At 39.1% G+C, this 19,783-nt stretch overlaps 1 protein-coding gene across 2 annotated transcripts in view; it reads right to left on the minus strand.

The window, feature by feature from the left end:
• KLHDC10 (kelch domain containing 10) overlaps nucleotides 1-12,005 on the minus strand; it is a 55,430-nt gene extending 43,425 nt beyond the window's left edge. Inside the window, exon 1 of one of the 2 annotated variants that reach the window (XM_028129022.2) lies at nucleotides 11,811-12,005. In XM_028129022.2, the coding sequence (XP_027984823.1) occupies nucleotides 11,811-11,886 (76 nt within the window). In that variant the 5' untranslated portion in view covers nucleotides 11,887-12,005. Of the gene's footprint in view, nucleotides 1-11,714 lie in introns of both variants that reach the window. The other variant, XM_008154016.3, reaches the window with a different exon arrangement.
• Nucleotides 12,006-19,783: the final 7,778 nt, after the last annotated feature.

The following is a 19,783-nucleotide window of genomic DNA, read 5'->3' on the forward strand; positions in this document are numbered from 1 at the left end:
CACAGGAGAGTTTTATCAAACTTTCAAGGAAGAACTAAAACCTATCCTCCTCAGACTATTCCAAAAAATTCAAGAGGAAGGAACACTTCCAGGCTCCTTCTATGAAGCCAGCATCACCCTAATACCAAAACCAGATAAAGACAACTCAATGAAAGAGAATTACAGGCCAATATCCCTCATGAACATTGATGCCAAAATCCTCAACAAAATTCTAGCAAATCGGCTCCAGCAGTACATCAGAAAGATCATACACCATGACCAAGTAGGATTTATTCCAGGAATGCAAGGATGGTACAATATCCGCAAATCAATAAACGTGATACATCACATAAACAAATTGAGAGATAAAAATCACATAGTCATATCAATAGATGCAGAAAAAGCATTTGACAAAATCCAACACCCTTTCTTGATAAAAACTCTCAACAAGGTGGGAATAGAAGGCTCGTACCTCAACATAATAAAAGCTATTTATGATAAACCCACAGCAAACATCATACTCAATGGGCAAAAACTAAAACCATTTCCCCTAAGAACAGGAACAAGACAGGGATGCCCACTCTCACCACTCCTGTTTGACATAGTACTGGAAGTATTAGCTATCGCAATTAGGCAAGAAGAAGAAATAAGAGGCATCCAAATTGGTAAAGAAGAAGTGAAGCTGTCCTTATTTGCAGATGACATGATATTGTACATAAAAAACCCAAAAGATTCCATCAAAAAACTAATAGACTTAATAAATGAATTCGGCAATGTAGCGGGATACAAAATTAACGCCAAGAAATCTATGGCTTTTCTATACACCAATAATGAACTTACAGAAAGAGAGACTAAAAAAGCAATCCCATTTACCATCGCACCAAAAAAATTAAGATACCTAGGAATAAACTTAACTAAGGAGGTAAAAGACCTATACGCAGAAAACTACAGGACACTGAAAAAAGAGATAGAGGAAGACGTAAACAGATGGAAGAACATACCATGTTCCTGGATTGGTAGAATCAACATCATTAAAATGTCCATACTACCCAAAGCAATCTACAGATTCAATGCACTCCCCATCAAAATACCAACAGCATACTTCACAGACCTAGAAAGAACTCTCCAAAAATTCATCTGGAATAAAAAAAGACCCCGACTAGCCTCAGCAATCCTCAGAAAGAAGAATAAAGTAGGTGGGATCTCAATACCAGATTTCAAGCTGTATTACAAAGCCACTGTTCTCAAAACAGCCTGGTACTGGCACAAGAACAGACATATTGATCAATGGAACAGAATAGAGAACCCAGATATCGACCCAAACCACTATGCTCAATTAATATTTGACAAAGGAGGCATGAACATACAATGGAGTCAAGACAGTCTCTTCAATAAATGGTGTTGGGTAAACTGGACAGATACATGCAAAAAAATGAAACTAGATCACCAACTTACACCATACACAAAAATAAACTCAAAATGGATACAGGACTTAAACATAAGACGGGAAACCATAAAAATACTAGAGGACTCCACAGGCAACAAAATCTCAGACATATGCCAAAAGAACTTCTTCACTGACACTGCCCCTAGGGCAATGGAAGCTAAAGAGAAAATTAACAAATGGGACTACATCAAAATAAAAAGCTTTTTTACAGCAAAAGAAACCATCAACAAAACAACAAGAAAGCCCACCGCATGGGAAAACATATTTGCAAATGCTATCACTGATAAAGGTTTAATCTCCAACATCTACAGGCAGCTTATGCAACTTAATAAGAGGAAGATAAATGATCCAATAAAAAAATGGGCAACAGACCTAAACAGAATATTTTCAAAAGAAGACAGAAGGAAGGCCAAGAGACACATGAAAACATGTTCAAAGTCACTTATTATCCGAGAGATGCAAATCAAAACAACAATGAGGTACCATCTCACACCTGTCAGAATGGCTATCATCAACAAATCAACAAACAACAAGTGTTGGCGAGGATGCGGAGAAAAAGGAACCCTCGTGCACTGCTGGTGGGAATGCAGACTGGTGCAGCCACTGTGGAGAACAGTATGGAGTTTCCTCAAAAAACTGAAAATGGAACTCCCATTTGACCCAGTAATCCCACTCCTGGGAATATATCCGAAGAAACTAGAAACACCAATCAGAAAGGATATATGCACCACTATGTTCATAGCAGCACAATTTACAATAGCTAAGATTTGGAAACAGCCTAGGTGCCCATCAGCAGATGACTGGATCGGAAAACTGTGGTACATCTACACAATGGAATACTATGCTGCCATAAAAAAGAAGGAATTCTCATCATTTGCAGCAACCTGGATGGAATTGGAGAACATTATGCTAAGTGAAATAAGCCAGTCAATGAAAGAAAAATACCACATGATCTCACTCATTTAGGGATAGTAAAGAACATTATAAAGTGGTGAACAAAAAGATAGATACAGAGACAGTAAAGCATCAAACAGACTTTCAAAGTACAGGGGGAAAGTTTGGGAAAGGTGGGGGAGTTATGAAATCAAACGAAGGACTTGTATGCATGCATATAAGCATAAACAATGGACGCAAAACTCTGGGGGGGGAGGGCATGTGTGGGTGTGGGGTGGGGGGTAATAGTAAGATATGTACACATATAATACCTCAATAAAAATATTAAAAAAAATAATAATAAATAAATAAATAAATATATTGCTTGGTTCTGTTTGCTAAACTTTATTCAGTTTTGCCTCTCTCCTCAGATAAGTTAAATTGCTTGTAGTTTTCTGTGTTTTATCTTTGTTGAATTATGCCACTTGCATAAAAATAACTTCAAACTTTTCTATGCTTCTTTTTTTCTTTTCTTTCCGTCTCTGGTTAAATGGTATTGAAGTTAAAGGTTTGGTTGAATTGCCCATGAAATCATTTGACCTTGAGTATTTTGGGGAGATAGTAGCTCTTTGGCAATATCTCTACTTCTATGATAATTTAACTGCTTAAAGTTTATATTTTTGGGGGGAAGCTTTGATAATTTATATTACTAGTATCCTAGAAAATAATCTATTTCATCCAAGTTTTCAAAATTATTTGTGAGAAGTTGAGGAAGATATCCTTTTATGAGTTAAAATTCTTGTGTCTTTGATTACATTATCACTTTACTCATTATCACTTCTTATTTTGTACATGTGAGGCCTTGCCCCTTTTTCTTGTTTAGAACCAGCTCTTGGATTTTTAAAATTAGTTCTTTTTATTTATTAATTTTTCCTTTCATTGTTTTAAATCCTTCCTTTATTTTTTGTTTTGTGATTGTTTTTCTCTCTTCTTATGATGGATGCTTAGTGTTCTTTTCATTCTTTCCAAGTGTTTAAATTACAAGATTTCTTTTGTATGGTACTGTAGTTGTGTTCTGTGAGTTATAGTTGTAGTTATTTTATAAATGGTTTGTAATTCCATTTTTATTTGTTTTCTATAGCACAAGAGTGGTTAATCCTTTTAAACTTTTTCTGAACATTTCCATTTATATTTTTAATAGATTTATAGAGATACTAGAGGCCCGATGCATGAATATTCATGCAAAAATGGACTTTCCTTCCCCTTGCTGTCAGCACTGCCTTCGCTCCGGCCAGAGCCGTCTTTTCGCTCCGGCCCAGAGCCGTCTTCCTGCCTACCCACACTGCCCAGAGGCCCGGAGCGGCTGCGGGCGGGGCAGAATGCCAGCATCAACGCCACAGCGATGATGCAAGCATCCTGCCCTGCTCTCAGCTGCTCAACACCTGAATATGCAAATTAACCCATCATCTTTGTTGGGTTAATTTGCATACTCACTCCTAATTGGCTGGTGGGCGCTGTGAAGGTACGGTCAATTTGCATCTTACTATTTTATTAGTATGGATAATTCACATACCATCCAACTTACCACTTAAAGTGTACAATTCACTGGTTTTTAATATATTCAGATATGTGCAATTTTATTTTATTTATTTTTTCAATATGTTTTTATTTATTTCAGAGAGAAAGGGAGAGGGAAAGAAAGATAGAAACATCAATGATGAGAGAGAATCATTGATTGGCTGCCTCTTGAACAACACCCCACTGGGGATTGAGCCAACAATCCAGGCATATGCCCTTGACCGGAATTGAACCTGGGACCCTTCAGTCTGCAGACCAATGCTCTATCCATTGAGCCAAGCCAGCTAGGGCAGATATGTGTAATTTTAAAACATTTTCATCACTTCAGAAAGAAACCCCATATCTTTTAGCTGTCACTCCCTTATCCTCCTGCCCACCCTCCCACCTACCCCCCTCCCCAGCCTTAAGCAACCACTAATCTATATTTTGTCTCTATAGATTTCCCTATTTATCGTATGAATGGAGTCATATATTATACTAGAGGCCCGGTGCACGAAATTCGTGCATGGGGGGCAGGGGGTGTCCCTCAGCCCAGCTTGCACCCTCTCCAATCTGGGACCCCTCAAGGGATGTCCGAATGCCCGTTTAGGCCCGATCCTACCGGGACTGCTGGCTCCCAACTGCTCGCCTGCCTGCCTTCCTGATTGCCCCTAACCGCTTCTGCCTGTCAGCCTGATCACCCCCTAACCACTCCCCTCCCAGCCTGATTGATGCCTAACTGCTCCCCTGCCAGCCTGTTTGCCCCTAATTGCCCTCCCCTGCAGGCCTGGTTTCCCCCAACTGCTCTCCTCTGCAGGCCTGGGTCCCCCCCAACTGCCCTTCCCTGCAGGCCCGGTCACCCCCAACTTCCCTCCTCTGCCAGCCTGGTCACCCCTAACTGCCCTCCCCTGCAGGCTTGATCACCCCCAACTTCCCTCCCTTGCAGGCCTGGTCCCTCCCAACTGCCCTCCCCTGCTGGCCTGAGTGCCCACAACTGCCCTCCCTTGCAGGCCTGGTCCCTCCCAACTGCTCTCCCCTGCTGGCCATCTTGTGGTGGCCATCTTGTGTCCACATGGGGACAGTCATCTTTGACCACATGGGGGCAGCCATCTTGTGTGTTGGAGTGACAGTCAATTTGCATATTATTCTTTTATTATATAGATAATACAGAATGACAGAGTGAATGGATTAAGGAATACAAGGATGGTTCAGTAATAGTAAATCTATTAGTACAATTCACTACAATAGTAGATCAAATGAGAAAAATTACCTTAGTTGTCATAGGGGCAGAAAAGGCCTTTGACAAAATTTACTTCCATATTAAAAAATCTTAATAAAATGGTAACAGCTGACTACTTTCACATGATAAATATGTATACTTTAATCTAAAGTCAGGTCAAAGCTTAATAGGAAAACACTAACAATATGCCATTAAAGTCAAGAATATGACAAAGATCCACTACTATCTTATTGTTTAATATTTTTGGGAAGTACTAGACAAATCAATTTGATAAAAGAAATAAGTATTAAAATTGTTTAGGAGGAGATAAAATATCTTTATTTGATAATTTTATAATTATTTAACTATAAAACCCCAAAAAAAGAACTCTCTTATTTTTTCTTAAAGATTTTTTAAAAATTGATTTTTAGAAAGAGAGGAAGGGAGAGGGAGGGGAGAAAGAAACATCTATGTGGGAGCAAAACATCTACTGGCCAACCCTGCATGCCCCCTCCTACCAGGGATCATGTGCCCTGACCCAGAATTAAATTGGCAACATCTCAGGCCAGCTGGTGGGGTTCACTTTTTTAATGTCGACCCAGGAACCAAGAGGTCACTTGTTCGATTCCTGGTTGGGGCACATTCCCAGGTTGTGGGCACAATCCCCAGTAGGGGCATGCAGGAGGCAGCTGATTGATGCTGTTCCTCTCTCATCGATGTTTCTATCTCTCAATCCCTCTCCCTACACTCTCTCTAAAAATCAATAAAACATATTTAAATAAATAAATAAATAAATTGGCAACCTCTTCATGCATAGGAGGACACCCAACCAAATGAGCCATACTGGTCAGGGAAACAAATATCTTTTTGTTACTATTTACAGAAAGTATTATAATTCCAAAGGTGTCTATGTACAAATTAATACTCAGAAATTAATAGCATTCCCATATTCAAACAAGATAAAAGACATAATAGAAGTAGAAACTCCATTTACAATAGCAACAAAACAAAAAAAAAGAGGGAAAATACCAAGGAATAAACAAAATAAGAAATGTGAAACGTCCATATGAAAAAAATTTAAATCTTGAGGGATGCAAAAGAAAACTTGAACATTTAAAAAATGAATATATACCCTGTTCTTGAACAGAAGATTGAACCTCAAGTAGATGTCAATTATATCTAAATAAATCTATAAATATAATGCAGTACCAATAAAAATACTAACAGGGTAGGGTAGCTTGATAAACTAATTTTTAAGTTTTATGGAAAAATAAACAAACAAGAATATCCCTGGAAGTAGAATGAGCGAGGACTATAATCAAAGAATGAAGTCATTAGGTATAAATAGGTAAACTAACCAATCTACACTAATAAAAGAGAAATATGAAAATTGACCGTATCTTTGCGACACCCACCAGCCAATCAGGAGTGAGTATGCAAATCAACCCAACAAAGGTGGAAGGTTAATTTGCATACGCAGGCGCAGAGCGGCCAGGGGTGGGGCAGGACGCTTGCGTCGTCACTATGGCAACGACGCAGGCGTTCCTCACCGTCCCAGCAGCTCTGGGCCTCTGGGCAGCATGGGAAGGAAGAAAGGTGGCTCCGGCCAGAGCAATGGCGGTGCCGGCAGCCAGGGGAAGGAAGGCCCATTCTTGCACGAATCTTCGTGCATCGGGCCTCTATTGAAACAATAAAAGTCCAATAGAAACCAAAATTATATGTAGGAACTAAGTACACCTATAGACAATATTTCAGTACTGTGATAAGTGGGTAGTCACCTGGAAGAAAAATAAAGTTGGATTCCTATACACCTCTCTATACTTTACATAACTTATATTTTGTATGGATAAGTATATTTAACTTAAAAATAAAATTATAAAAGTATCAGGGGGGAAAACGAGAATTTTAATTTTAGTTAGAAATAATGTTGAAATAGGGAAGACCCTATCTTATGACACAAAACTTAAAATCCAAGAGACTGATAATTACAACTATAAAAATGTTTTCATTTCTTTTAAAGTCATACACTATTAAACAAAGTCAAAAGCCAAGTGACAAACTGTGAAAAATGTCTGCAACATATAGCAAAGACCCCAAAAAAATGTCCTAAGAACAGAGTTCCCATAAACATGCCAATAGAAAAATTAACAAAAAAATACATATCCAGATGAATAAAAAATACAAGCAAATGCTATAAAGGAAAGAAATAAGGTTCTTATACCTATTGAAAAGATGAAAAAAACATACCTATTACATTGGCAATTTAAAAAATTTTGATAACCTACTCTGATACCAAGGGTATGGGAAGTCAATATTCCAACACCAATAGTGGAACATAAACTGGTACAACCTCTGTGGAGGGCAATTTGACAAAATCTATCAAAATTTAAATAGTACAAACAACAACAACAAAAATAGGGGAAAAAATGTAAATAGTACATATCCTTTGACCTGCAATTGAACTTCTAGGAATATATCCTAAAGACAGACTCACTCAATGTACAAAGTTATATATGCACAATATTCATTGTATCATCATTTGCATTAGCACAACTGTACACATTTTAAATGCCCAGCCAAACAAAGAAATGCTACCCTCCTTCCTCCCCTCCTCCCAACCCCACATCTCTCTGGCAAGGATACACAAAAAATTTATCACTGGTTGCTTCTGGGAAGGAAGCCAATTAACTGAAATCAAAAGTAGAAGGAAAACTTGCCTTTTAACACATGCTCTTTTGTATCATTTGGATTTTATATCACAAACATATATCACATTTTAAAACCTTAAGATTTCAGTATTATTTTTACCCTCCTCCTTTTTTTATCCCTTTTCTAATTCCTACATTAGCAATAATGTTTTAACTGTTTTCCTGGCTAATACTGTACATGGTATTTAATAAAACTCACAATTAATCTTAACTTGGGTTCCATTATCCCCAACATTTCCTTACTCCTGAGCTCTACCACTGCATACCTCCTCTACAAAAAGCCCTGTTCCCTATTCTTTGTGTGTATGGAAATTATGAGTTAGTCAAAATCCAGGACCAAGAAGCTATGAAATTTCTTGGCCTAGGGGCAAACAGTCACTACTCTATTTCAGGAGACAGCAAAAAGAAGAGGCTGCTCAAACAAGGTTTCACAAAATATCATTTGTACTGTCACTATGGAGAGTCCAGTCCACTATTTTCATGTTTAAGAACTTGATTTTTACCCAATTGTCCAGAGTCAGTGGAGCTTATAGGGCAGGGGTGGGGAATGTCTGGCTCAAGGGTCATAGAAGGCCCTCAAAATCCTTTGGCCTGGCCCTGCCAAGGCATTAGGGGTGAGTTAATTAAATGTTTGACCGCAGGCTCATTTTTAAGTTGATAATTTTGTATGGCCCTCGAATGATGTTATAAATATCAAATGGCCCTTGGCAGAAAAAAGGTTCCCCACCCCTGCTCTAGAGGAATGAACCACATCAATTAAATTTAATTCACAAGAAATTAATTGCTTACATATAATGCCAATGTATTAATTTAGAATTTAAGAATATACATGTATATAAGTAGTTATATGTATATACATATATTACTTGAAGTGGGTACATATACAGGTGTGTTCCCCAAAAATGTATACACATTTTAACAGCTGATAGCTCAACTGATGTTTCTTTGTTTTCAGATTTAACCCATTGGAATTAATAATGGCATCCAAAGTGTGTATACATTTTTGGGACACCGTGTGTGTGTGTGTGTGTGTGTGTGTGTGTGTGTGTGTATGTGTGTGTGTGCGTGTGTGTGTGAAGAGTATCAATTCATGCGTATCAGGGAATCACACACAAATGGAAAATATACCCAGGTAACCACATGGTGCTATGCGTGTGTATAAGGAGAAAAGAATAAATCAGAGGTCTGAGAAGACTTCCCTGAAAAAAACAGTGTGATCAAGCTGAGATCCAATGGAAGAAAAGTAAAAAAAGAGAGAGAGAGAAAAAATGGTGAGCAAGAGGGTTCCTGAATGATGGGATAGCAGGTGCAATGGCTCCATGGCAGAAGGGAGCATGATATGTCTAATTAGGTGGGAAAAGATCAAAGGGCAAGACCATATGATATAGAATTACCTAGAGAGTTAACCACAAACTGTGTAGTGCCTTTTAGGCCATATTAAGGATTTCTGCCTTATCCTAAAAGCAATGAAAAGCTAGTAAAGGGATGTAAACAGCGATGGGAACAGATTTGTGCTTGCAGAAGATAAGCATGCTTACGAATTGCGGGCAAGAGTAGAATCAGAAGACTGCTTAGAAAGCTACTGCAGGAGACCTACGTGATAGATGACAGCAGCATGGACTGGAGTTGGAGCAGAAATAAAATAAATAGGACTTTGTGATTGATTATACCCAAAATGCAAGGGAAGAGAAAATGTTAAAGAGGATGCCCAAATTTTAAATTTGCATAACAACATGGGTCAGGGTGCTATCACTGAAAGAGAGAATGCTCCAGGAAGACCAGATTGTTCTGTTTTGTTTCGATGAGAGATAGATAGAGGGGAGATGCACAAAATGTAAGAAAGGGACCTGGGTGCTCAGAATCTGGAAATCTTTGTAGAAAAGGATGAAAAATGGAAAATGGGATTAGATTCAAAGGAAAGAGAATATTAGCTGCAAAAACTTAAATATCTATTTATATTTGTTGATTTTTTACCTCCAGGGTCAGCCATAAAACAGGCCTAGACATTTCTATCCCTCCCCATCACCTAAAATCTTTTTAAACATCTCAAAATAAGGGGTAGGGTAAGCTTAAATGCAATACTTAGGAAAAGAAAGCCTTGGTGTGAAAGAATTTCAAAGTATGTATTGCGGTATCAGATGTTTCCAATTCTGAGAATAAAGAAAAGACAGAGGCTGCCTACTTGGGGAAGAAAGAATTAGAAAAAGAAAGAGGCTGATGACCCCAAGGCATGAATTCTCACGGTTTAAACACGTTTATCTTTACCTCTGGACAAAAAGCCGTTCTTGGCCTTTCGTGCTAAGGGAATACAAAAATAATAGCTCCACACTGAGGCCCCTAATCAGAAATCATGGCTTCCACTGCCACCTAGTGGTAGCATTGAGGGAGTGCATCAACCAGGTTCTTGAAGCCCGGAAATACCTCTATGAAGCCCAGGGTATAATTAATCTAAGATCAAAGACCTAAAGATTTCAGTAGTAAAGGGAAAGCTGGTGATAGGTTTTGGTAAGAGATTTATCTTCTAATCTGTCAATACACAAAAATGTAAGTTTCTAACTTGGGGTGAGGAAAAAAAGACTCCTATTTTCTTTTTCATGTTAAAGATCAAATACCATTTTTGTGATTGTAAAATACCCAATCTGATACTATCAACTCAAAACCAACTCCTGGTGCATTATACATTTGACTATTTAATAGTACTTTAATGTTAATATCAATGGCGCATTAAAAATGGGCTAACATGTATTTCTACCACACATCAATAACTGTATCACAGACATAAGCAATTGTCTCATTGAATGTGCAAAATTCCCTTTGTTGTCTTCAAATTAATCCAACTAACAATTTTTTACTACTTAAAAGTACAAGGCACGATAATAAACACAATGCAAAAACCACCATGTTCTCAAAATTCATCGGCTAAATATATCACTGATAAAATCAACTTCAACATTATTCACACAAAAAACATGGTGCATGATTAACACATCATCCTGATAGTTCTCTTCATGGTAAAAGAAGGTTGCCCAATTAATGTTTGACCTTCTGTGTGGTATTTACTTCCCTGCCTTCCTTCTACTACACTGATTATTTACTTATAAATGTATAGTTTTACAATGGCCTGTACACACATATCAATTTGATTTGTCTTTGTTTTTTAAGACATCTGAACCGAAGGATATGGAATTGTGGGCCAAAACGTGAAACAATCATATTTGGGTACATTTTTCCAATTCTTAGCCAGCTGTTTTTATAGAGTAGACACGGCGTAATTTTGGCAGTATATTCTTGATCTTCGTTTTCTTCCCTTAAAATCCAGTCACACCATCCATTCTGTCTCTGGACATTCTCTAATATGAATAATGTAACTAGTTTTCCCTAATTCTCTTGGTTCTGTTTCCCACCCACCTCCCAACAACCCGTCCACGCCTAATCCTCCTTTCTTGGTTCAGAATGCCTAACTTTTTTTTTACACACTCGAGACGGCTTTTCCAAAATCACTCTTTGGAATGCTCTTCCCTCTTCTCTCCTCAATTCAGCACCCCCTGAAATCATAATTTCCACAGCTAGGAGCCAATGTCTTTCTTTTACAAGATCAAACTGCGGGAAAGGACGAGACTAGGAACCGAGTGAGCGAACCACTGGGGAGTGTCAGTGAGACAGCGGGCTCTCCTTTGAAAAGAAAACACAACTCTCAGCACAAAGCTTCTGAACAGAGCAAACACAGCCCCCCCGCCCCGTGTGTTCCTGTCCCTCCCTGACCTCAGAGACACCTTTCCTTTTCTCGAAGCCCCGGTCCCTCTGAGATGTGCGGGGCCTGCCTTTCCTCCTCTCAAGGGAAAGAAAGCCAGGGAGAAAAGCAAGGGTAGCCGTCACCGGCCCGCCGCGCCCGCAAGCGGTCAGGACCACGGGACCCCGTCCCACGACTCACCTGGCAGGTGCGGCCGTCCGGAGAGTTGCACGAAGCGGTTGAGCTGGCCAGTCCCCCGACCCCCGCTGCCCCCACTGCCCCCGCCGGCCCCGCTACCTCCGCCGCCGCCACCATTGCCCGCGGCGCCTCCTCCCCTCCTGCGGTTCCTGTCCCAGCCCTGGGCGGCCGACATGACCCGCTAGCGATTGCCGCAGCCCGGTCCCGGCAGCCCTTGGCCCGGCAGCACTAGCCGAGCCTCCTTGCAGGGCTCCTCTAGAGACCCAGGAGACAGGGAAGGGGGAGCGCCCGGTTTCACCAGGGACCAATGACTGGCCGACTTCGTGACAGGCAGCCAATGGCCGGCCGTCTTCTTGGCAGGTGGAGGGAGGCGGGGAGAGACGTGGTAACCATAGCTATGGTTAAAAAAAAAGTGGGGTCTGAGTAAGGCAGAAGCAGCCGCTCCCCGCTCGCATCCACCGCGGAAGCCAATCCGCGGCGACTCCTGCGGAGGCAGGCGGGCCAATCGAAGGCCGAGTGAGCGAGGCCACGCCTGCGGAGAGAGCGGGCGACCGCTGGTCAGGGGTGTGCAGGGCTCGGCAGCTCTTCCCGATGAAGAGGGAGTAGCATGTGCACATATACGCACAGGTGGAGACCGTAGTATTCCTCCAGCTTTACCGACGGAGATCCCTTTCCCTGACCTAAGACACACAAAAAGGGCTCTTTTGGAGAGGAAAACCCAGGGGCGGAGGCAAAACTTAAACGTCAGGAGGTATTCCCGGGTTCCATTTCTCTTGTCTTTCAGTGGACTGACAACTCCCTAATTCAATATAAGCCACGTCCCAAGCAAACAATTTTAAACCTGGTTAACAAACATGGGAAAATGTTCAAGCTCACCAGTAATTATAGTAACACGAATTAAGACGCCCCTCCCTTCTCCCCAATGAGAAACCAGCTCTGGATCATTACGTTAGTAAAGATTTTTTAAAATAACACCCAGCAGTTGGGAGGGGGGAGGGATGGAAATGGGGGGACGAGGACAAATATGTGATATCTTAATCAATAAAGAAATTTAAAAAAATAAAAAATAAAATAAAATAACACCCAGCAGAGAATAGAGTGCCAAGAAAAAGGAACTTTCATAGCTGACTGATGGCTATGTAAACGTTTTTGTTCAATCAAACACCTTTTGCTCATAAAAAATTTTAACCAGCTTAAAGACAGGAACAGATCGAGATCGAAGAATATTGTAGATGTACCGGTCAGAAGTTCCTATTGTTCCAAAATTAAACAGAAAAATGTGTCTTTGAACTTACTGGGCGCGGTGCAAAGTGGGAAAATACAGATTGTTCACTGATGTCTATCAACGATGAGGGAAAAGCATATAAATTGCGCAAAGGAAACAAAACGTTTCAAGGTTTTCTCCCTGATGGTGTGTGTGTGTGTGTGTGTGTGTGTGTGTGTGTGTGTGTGTGTGATGCTTCATATGAGAGAACCTCATGTGATGCTGAGAAAAAAGAAAATCTGCTAGAGCTGAGGATGCATACCTCTTGGTGTGAATTTCTTGTGCCTCTAATTCCACCTTATTATTCTACTTCAGTCCCTGTTGCCAGGTATTTTACCCATTGAGCACTATAACGCACTGCTTATGAAAATATTGTAGACCTGGAAAAAAAGTTTATGGCTCTAAAATATAAAAATCAAAATTAATAAATGTTATTTTTCTAAAGAAACTGTACCAGTCAGTGACCAAATAGCAGATAAAGTAAATTTTATTTTTATAGAAGTACATATTCCAAGTAATAAATAAAAAGTGAATGATAGAATGTTACCATTTTGCAACCCCTAATGAATTCAGAAATCAACCCATTGAGCATTAACCATCCTAGCATCACAAAATGAAAGATGAGACTTGTGTCTCTACAACATAAAGATGACAATGACGTGTCTTGTAGGAAGAAATTTGAATCTTAATCTCATCATACATCTATAGCTAACTACCAATTTATAGAAAACACAGAGGACAGGGGGAAATACTACAGTGGAACATTTTTTAAAATGCTACAGAGATACAAACAGCAAAATCCAGGTTATTAAAATTCTACAGGATAAACAAACAAGTTTCTTCAACAAATAAATTGCAAAGGAAAATGATTTGGAGGGAGAGATGTGTAGGTTAAAAGGAAACTTGTGAAGGATGTATAACTGTGAATACACTAAAAATCATTGAACAGTAATGGTTGTACAACTTTGTTAATATATTTAAACCACTGAGGTGTACACTTGAAAGGGGGAATTCTATGGCATGTAAATTATATCTCATTTTTTTTAATTTAATAATATAGGAAAGGAGAAGTGGATGGAAAGCTCGATGAAAGAACATTAACCATTAGCTGAAGCTGGGTGATGAGTACATGAGAATTGTCATTATATTGTTCTGTCTACCTTTTGTATGTATTAGAAGGTCTTCATAATAAAAAGGAAAAAATAGCCCTAGCTGGTTTGGCTCAGTGGATAGAGCGTTGGCCAGCAGACTGAAGGGTCCCAGGTTCGATTCTGGCCAAGGGCACATGCCCGGGTTGTGGGCTTGATCCCCAATAGGGGGCGTGCAGAAGGCAGCCAATCAATGATTCTCTCTCATCATTGATGTTTCTATCTCTCTATCCCTCTCCCTTCCTCTCTGAAATCAATAAAGAAATATATTTTTTAAATAAAAAATAAAAAGGAAAAATAGTCTAGAAAAATAAGATTATATTAACAATCAACTGAAAATTATCTCATAGTTTTATGTTTATATCAATGTTAAATTTCAGAAACAAAATGAAAGATTTATTCTTGACTAAATTTAAAGCATTACATTATTTTAAAAGCTTTATTAAAAGGTTAGAGCCAAATTCTTTTAGCTTAGAATGTGAGTACACTTTGCTGAGTATTGACATGATTTGGAGAGGGACCTTCAAAATAAGTGCACACAGACAATATGTACCTGCTAACACAATGTAATAGCATGTACACAATATCGCCTATAAAGTAATAATGCCAACAATATTGACTTCAATATAATCAAGATTTAAGCTATGACATCCACTTACAGGAACTTTCAGGGGGAAAAGGAACAAGTTAAATGACATGTGAAACAATCAAATTCAGGGGGACAATCTCCACAATATCTAGCCTAGTCTCATCAATATCATGAAAAACAAAATGAAATAACACAAAAACAAAATGGGATGGTGGTAACCCCTCATGAAATAATAGATCTAGGCAATGATAATCAATAGCTCCTAGCATAACAAAAAGAAACAACCAGACATTATGTGTCTGCTGACAGAAGTACACATAATCGTCTTTGAAGGAGTCTTACCAAAAAAAAAAAAAAAAAAATCTGAATAATATCAAACCATTAGTGTTAACTACCAGTTTACAAGAAATAAAAGGGACAGAAAATATGTTCAATGGTATCTTGAGGATGTAACCTCCAAAATATATAATGTGGAAAGCTATAAAACAAACAGCCTATTTTCTTCAACATTATATTTCAATGAAAAGAGAATCAACAGATTAATAGTTTTAAGAGACATATCAATCAATGTAGTGTTTGGTCTTGTTTGCCTTTTGATTAGAATGAGCCGACTGTTTTTTTAGTGGGAAAATTTGATTGGGTATTGGATTATATTCAGGAATCATTGTTAACTTTTTTTTTAGGTATTGTGGATATGTCTTTTTAAAAGAGCTATTTTAATATAAATAGCAATTTTAATGGAATCAGTTAAATAAAAAATAAAATAGAAAAACAGCCTGGCTGGTTTGGCTCAGTGGATGAGCACTGACCTAAGAAACCAGAAGGTCAGAGTTCAAGTCCTAGTCAGAGCACATGCATACTGAAATATTTACAGGCAAAATGCTATGGTGTCTAAGATTTGCTTCAAAATAATCCAGGAAGGGGGCATGGAAGACAAAATGAGAATGTAGATTGTACTGGCTAGTGTGGCTCAGTTGGTTGGAGCATCACTTCATACATCAAAAAGTGGTGGGTTTGATTCCTGGTCAGACTCCTGGTTGATGTTTCTTTCTCTCTCTCTCTCCATTCCTCTCTCTGGAATCAATTTTAAATATATATATTAATTAGAATGTAGATTAAACAAGGATGGCCAAGAGTTGATGCTTAGTATAGCTGGGTGATGGGTACTTGAACTTAATTACACTACTTTCTCTCTTTTATAATTTAAATTTTTCCTTCATAAAAAGTTTTTTTGATAGTTCTTTAAAAAGCAATTCCAGATTAAAGGGAATTTACAACAAATTGTATGTAGTTCTCTTGAACAAATAAACATAAAAGATATTTTAATTTGGAAAGGTTATTAGAGAATATTAGGAAATCAATGTTATATTTATTAGGTGTGATAATGATGTCAAGGATAGATAATACAATCTCTTTATTTTTTTAAAAGCATAATAAAATAATTAAGAATGTACTATCATGCCCTGACTAGTGTGGCTCAGTTGGTTGAGTATTGCCCCATGCACCAAGGTCACCTGTTGATTCCCAGTCAGGGCGCATGCCTGGGTTTCCGGCTCAATCCCCAGTAAGGGGCGTGCAGGTGACCAAGCATACATCTATCTCTCCCTCTCCCTTCCTCTCTCTCTCTAAAGTCAATAAAAACATATTTAATTTAAAAAAAAAAAGAATGGACAATCATAATGCCTTAAGACAGCAGAACCATCTCTACTCTCCTGGGGTTTACCCAAGAACATAGTGTGACAAGCAGTAAGAACTCTCAGTTCACCCTAACTCAGAAAAAAAAAAAAAAAAGTCAGTCGGAATTAGCAAGAAGTCTATATTGAGAATATTTCTAGGAAATTATATTTCATAAATGTTGAGTACATACAGTGATTTAAATGAATTTCAGGAATCCCTTCCCACAGAGATACTATCATTACAACTTTTAATGTAGTGGGGAAGTGGAGGATCGGGGGAGTGGTAAAAAGCACTTACTATATTATGAAATCTAGTTTTATTTGTCAAATTGGCATCTTAAACTCAGCACTGTGTAACCCAGTGGCTTTCAACTCTCACTGCACATTGGACTAACCTGAGGACATTTTGGAAAATACTGATGTTCAGCTCCATCCAGACCATTTGGATCAGAATCTCTGGAGCACTGGCATTGGCCATATTTTCAAAGTTCCCTGAGCTATTCCTATCTACAGCCAGGGTTGAGATCACAAGTTTAACCCTCTGGATCCCAGTGTTATCAAGTGCAAAATGTGAGTAATATCTTCTGTTTTAGCCGCAACTGAGAATTATTGTGAGAGGTCAATGAAGTAGCATATGTGAAAATACATGGAAAAATATAATGTTTCATGTAAATGTAGGGTCATATTCCCATGTTAGCAATCAATGTATAGCAATTCTTTAACAATGTTTACTTCTTGGACTGTTGGTTAGTTTGTTGTAGATTAAATATGACCCAGGATCATATAAATTCCTTGGTGAAGAGTCACATGTGACTAACTGCTTGTCATCAGCCCAGATCAAATTAGCATTGATATGGAGAAGCCCAAAGTAATGAGTCTTTAGTTTACTTAATTATGAAAAGTATAAGCATTTATACATGTAAGCATTACACACATAAGCATTACACATATAGATGTAATAGAAATGTAAAATATATAAATTGCAGCTAAAGTTAAGTTTGGCTGCCCAAAGAAAAGAAAAAGAAAAATGAGGGCTCACCTGTTGTGAACTAGACACTTCTTTGTGTATTGACATTTTAAATGGGCACATTAGCGCTGGCCAGGTTGCTCAGCTGGTTAGAGCGTCATCCCAATATTCCAATTTTGGGGATTCGATCCCAAATTAGAGCACATATAAGAGTCAACCAATGAATCCTATATAATAAAAGGGTAATATGCAAAATGCTCTACAGTACATGAATAGATAAATAAACTGTGGTATATCCATACAATGGAATATTATTTGATGCTAAAAAGAAATGAGCTATCAAATCATTGAAAAATATGGAGGAAACTTATAATCATACTACAGTCCTGGTGCACGGGGTCCCTCGGGCTGGCCTGTGCCCTCTTGCAATCCAGGACCCCATCGGGGGATGTTGGAGGCCCAGTGCACGGATTTGGCCCAATTCCCACAGGCCAGGCTGAAGGACCCCTCATGCATCAGGCCTCTAATATGCATATGAGATCTTTGGTTAATCTCTTCCCACCCTCCCCACTTCCCTCTGAGATTCATCAGTCTGTTCCATGTTTCCATGCCTGTGCATTGAGCGTCTGCCCCCGGGTGGTCAGTGTGCATCATAGCTACCGGTCAAACGGTCGGAAGTTCGGACAGTTGCTTAGATATATAGATTACTTTTATATATATAGATTACTAAATGAAAGAAGCCACTCTGAAAAGGCAACATACTATATAATTCCAACTATATGACATTCTGGAAAAGGCAAAACTATAGAGATAGTAATAAGATCAGTGGTTGTCAGGAGTTTGGGAGAAGGAAGAAAGGAATAAATTAATAAAGATGGGGAATTTTTGGGACAGTGAAACTATGCTGTATGAAACTATAAAGATGGATATATGTCATTATGTTTTCCAAACCCATAGAATGTACAACCCTAAGAATGATACCTAATGTAAACTATGAACTTTGGTAAGTAATGATGTAGTAAAGTTGGTTTAGCTGTTGTAATAAAGGTACAACTCTGTTGCAGGATATTGATGGTGGGGGAGACTGGCTAGATGGGAACTCTGTACTTTCCAATCAGTTTTGCTGTGAACCTAAAACTGCTCTAAAAAATAATATTTTTATTTTATTTTTAGAGTTTAAAGTGAAAGGAGTTTATTAGTGAAGCAGTGACACAGAGAGGAGGCCACAGACAGGGCAGCCTAAAGTCTTTTAATATAAAAGTCTTTTAATGTAAAAAAGTGGGGCCCTAGCTGGTTTGGCTCAGTGGCTACAGCGTCAGCCTGCGGACTGAAGGGTCCCGGGTTTGATTCCAATAAGGGGCCCATGCCAGGGTAGTGGGCTCAATCCCCATTAGGGGGCATGAAGGGGGCAGCCACTCAATGATTCCCTCTCATCGTTGATGTTTTATCTCTCTTCCTCTCCCTTCCTCTCTGAAATCAATAAAAATATATAATTTTTAAAAAGTGTGAGGGGGAGGCGGGGGATTGGTGCAAAGGGACCAGGATTATCTTGAAACACCTTGTCTGTAGGTATTCAAGTTAAAAGGCCCTTTTCTGGAGGACTGCTTGAACTAGAGAGCATGTAAACTCTCCTCTCATGATTCTCCGGCAAGTATTTGATTGGCATTAGAGCAGGCAACTAATGTGTTTAGCAAAGGGTTAGGATCCCAGAAGTCTTGAATCTTAGGATCAAGATTCTTGAACCTTGTCTAAGAAATGGATATGGAAATTTTTAAGGCAATTCTTTGCCCCTCTCACACCCCCACTTAAATAAAATAAATTAAGTTCAAAGCTTCCATGTTTCTTTGTATAACTCTGGATTTGAAGGCCTGACTTTGACTTTGATATTCAGAAAAAACACTTTGGCCCTGTCTGGTGTGGCTCAGTTGGTTGAGTGTCTCCCTTGCACCAGAAGGTCACCCGTTCAATTCCAGTCAGGGCACATACCCAGGTTTTGAGTTCTGTCCTGGGTCAGGGTGTGTATGGGAGGCAACCCATTGATGTTTTTCTCTCACATCAATGTTTCTCTCTCTCTCTCTCTGACTCTGTCTCTCTCTCTCTCTCTTCCCCCACCCCCCCCTACTTCGTTCCTCTCTCTCTGAAAATCAATAAAAACATTTTTTTAAAATACTTGGGCCTTGCAAGGGTAAAACCAAGATTTCATTCCAGAGTAGGGAAGGAATTAAACAACTCTGAGATGACATTGCAAAGGTAAGCCTCATCAAGGAGCTTAGGTTGACTCCTAATGGATTGAGGAGCCATTGAAGAGTTGAAGCAGAGAGGTGACATGATCAGATTTGTTTTCAAAGATCACAGCAGTGATTGGGTTGAGGATTTGTATTGGAGGCTGCCCGATCCCATGGGTGAACCTGCTATAGACAGCAGCTTC

The sequence above is a fragment of the Eptesicus fuscus genome, chromosome 14, assembly GCF_027574615.1.
Source record: "Eptesicus fuscus isolate TK198812 chromosome 14, DD_ASM_mEF_20220401, whole genome shotgun sequence".
In the NCBI taxonomy this organism is placed as follows: domain Eukaryota; kingdom Metazoa; phylum Chordata; class Mammalia; order Chiroptera; family Vespertilionidae; genus Eptesicus; species Eptesicus fuscus.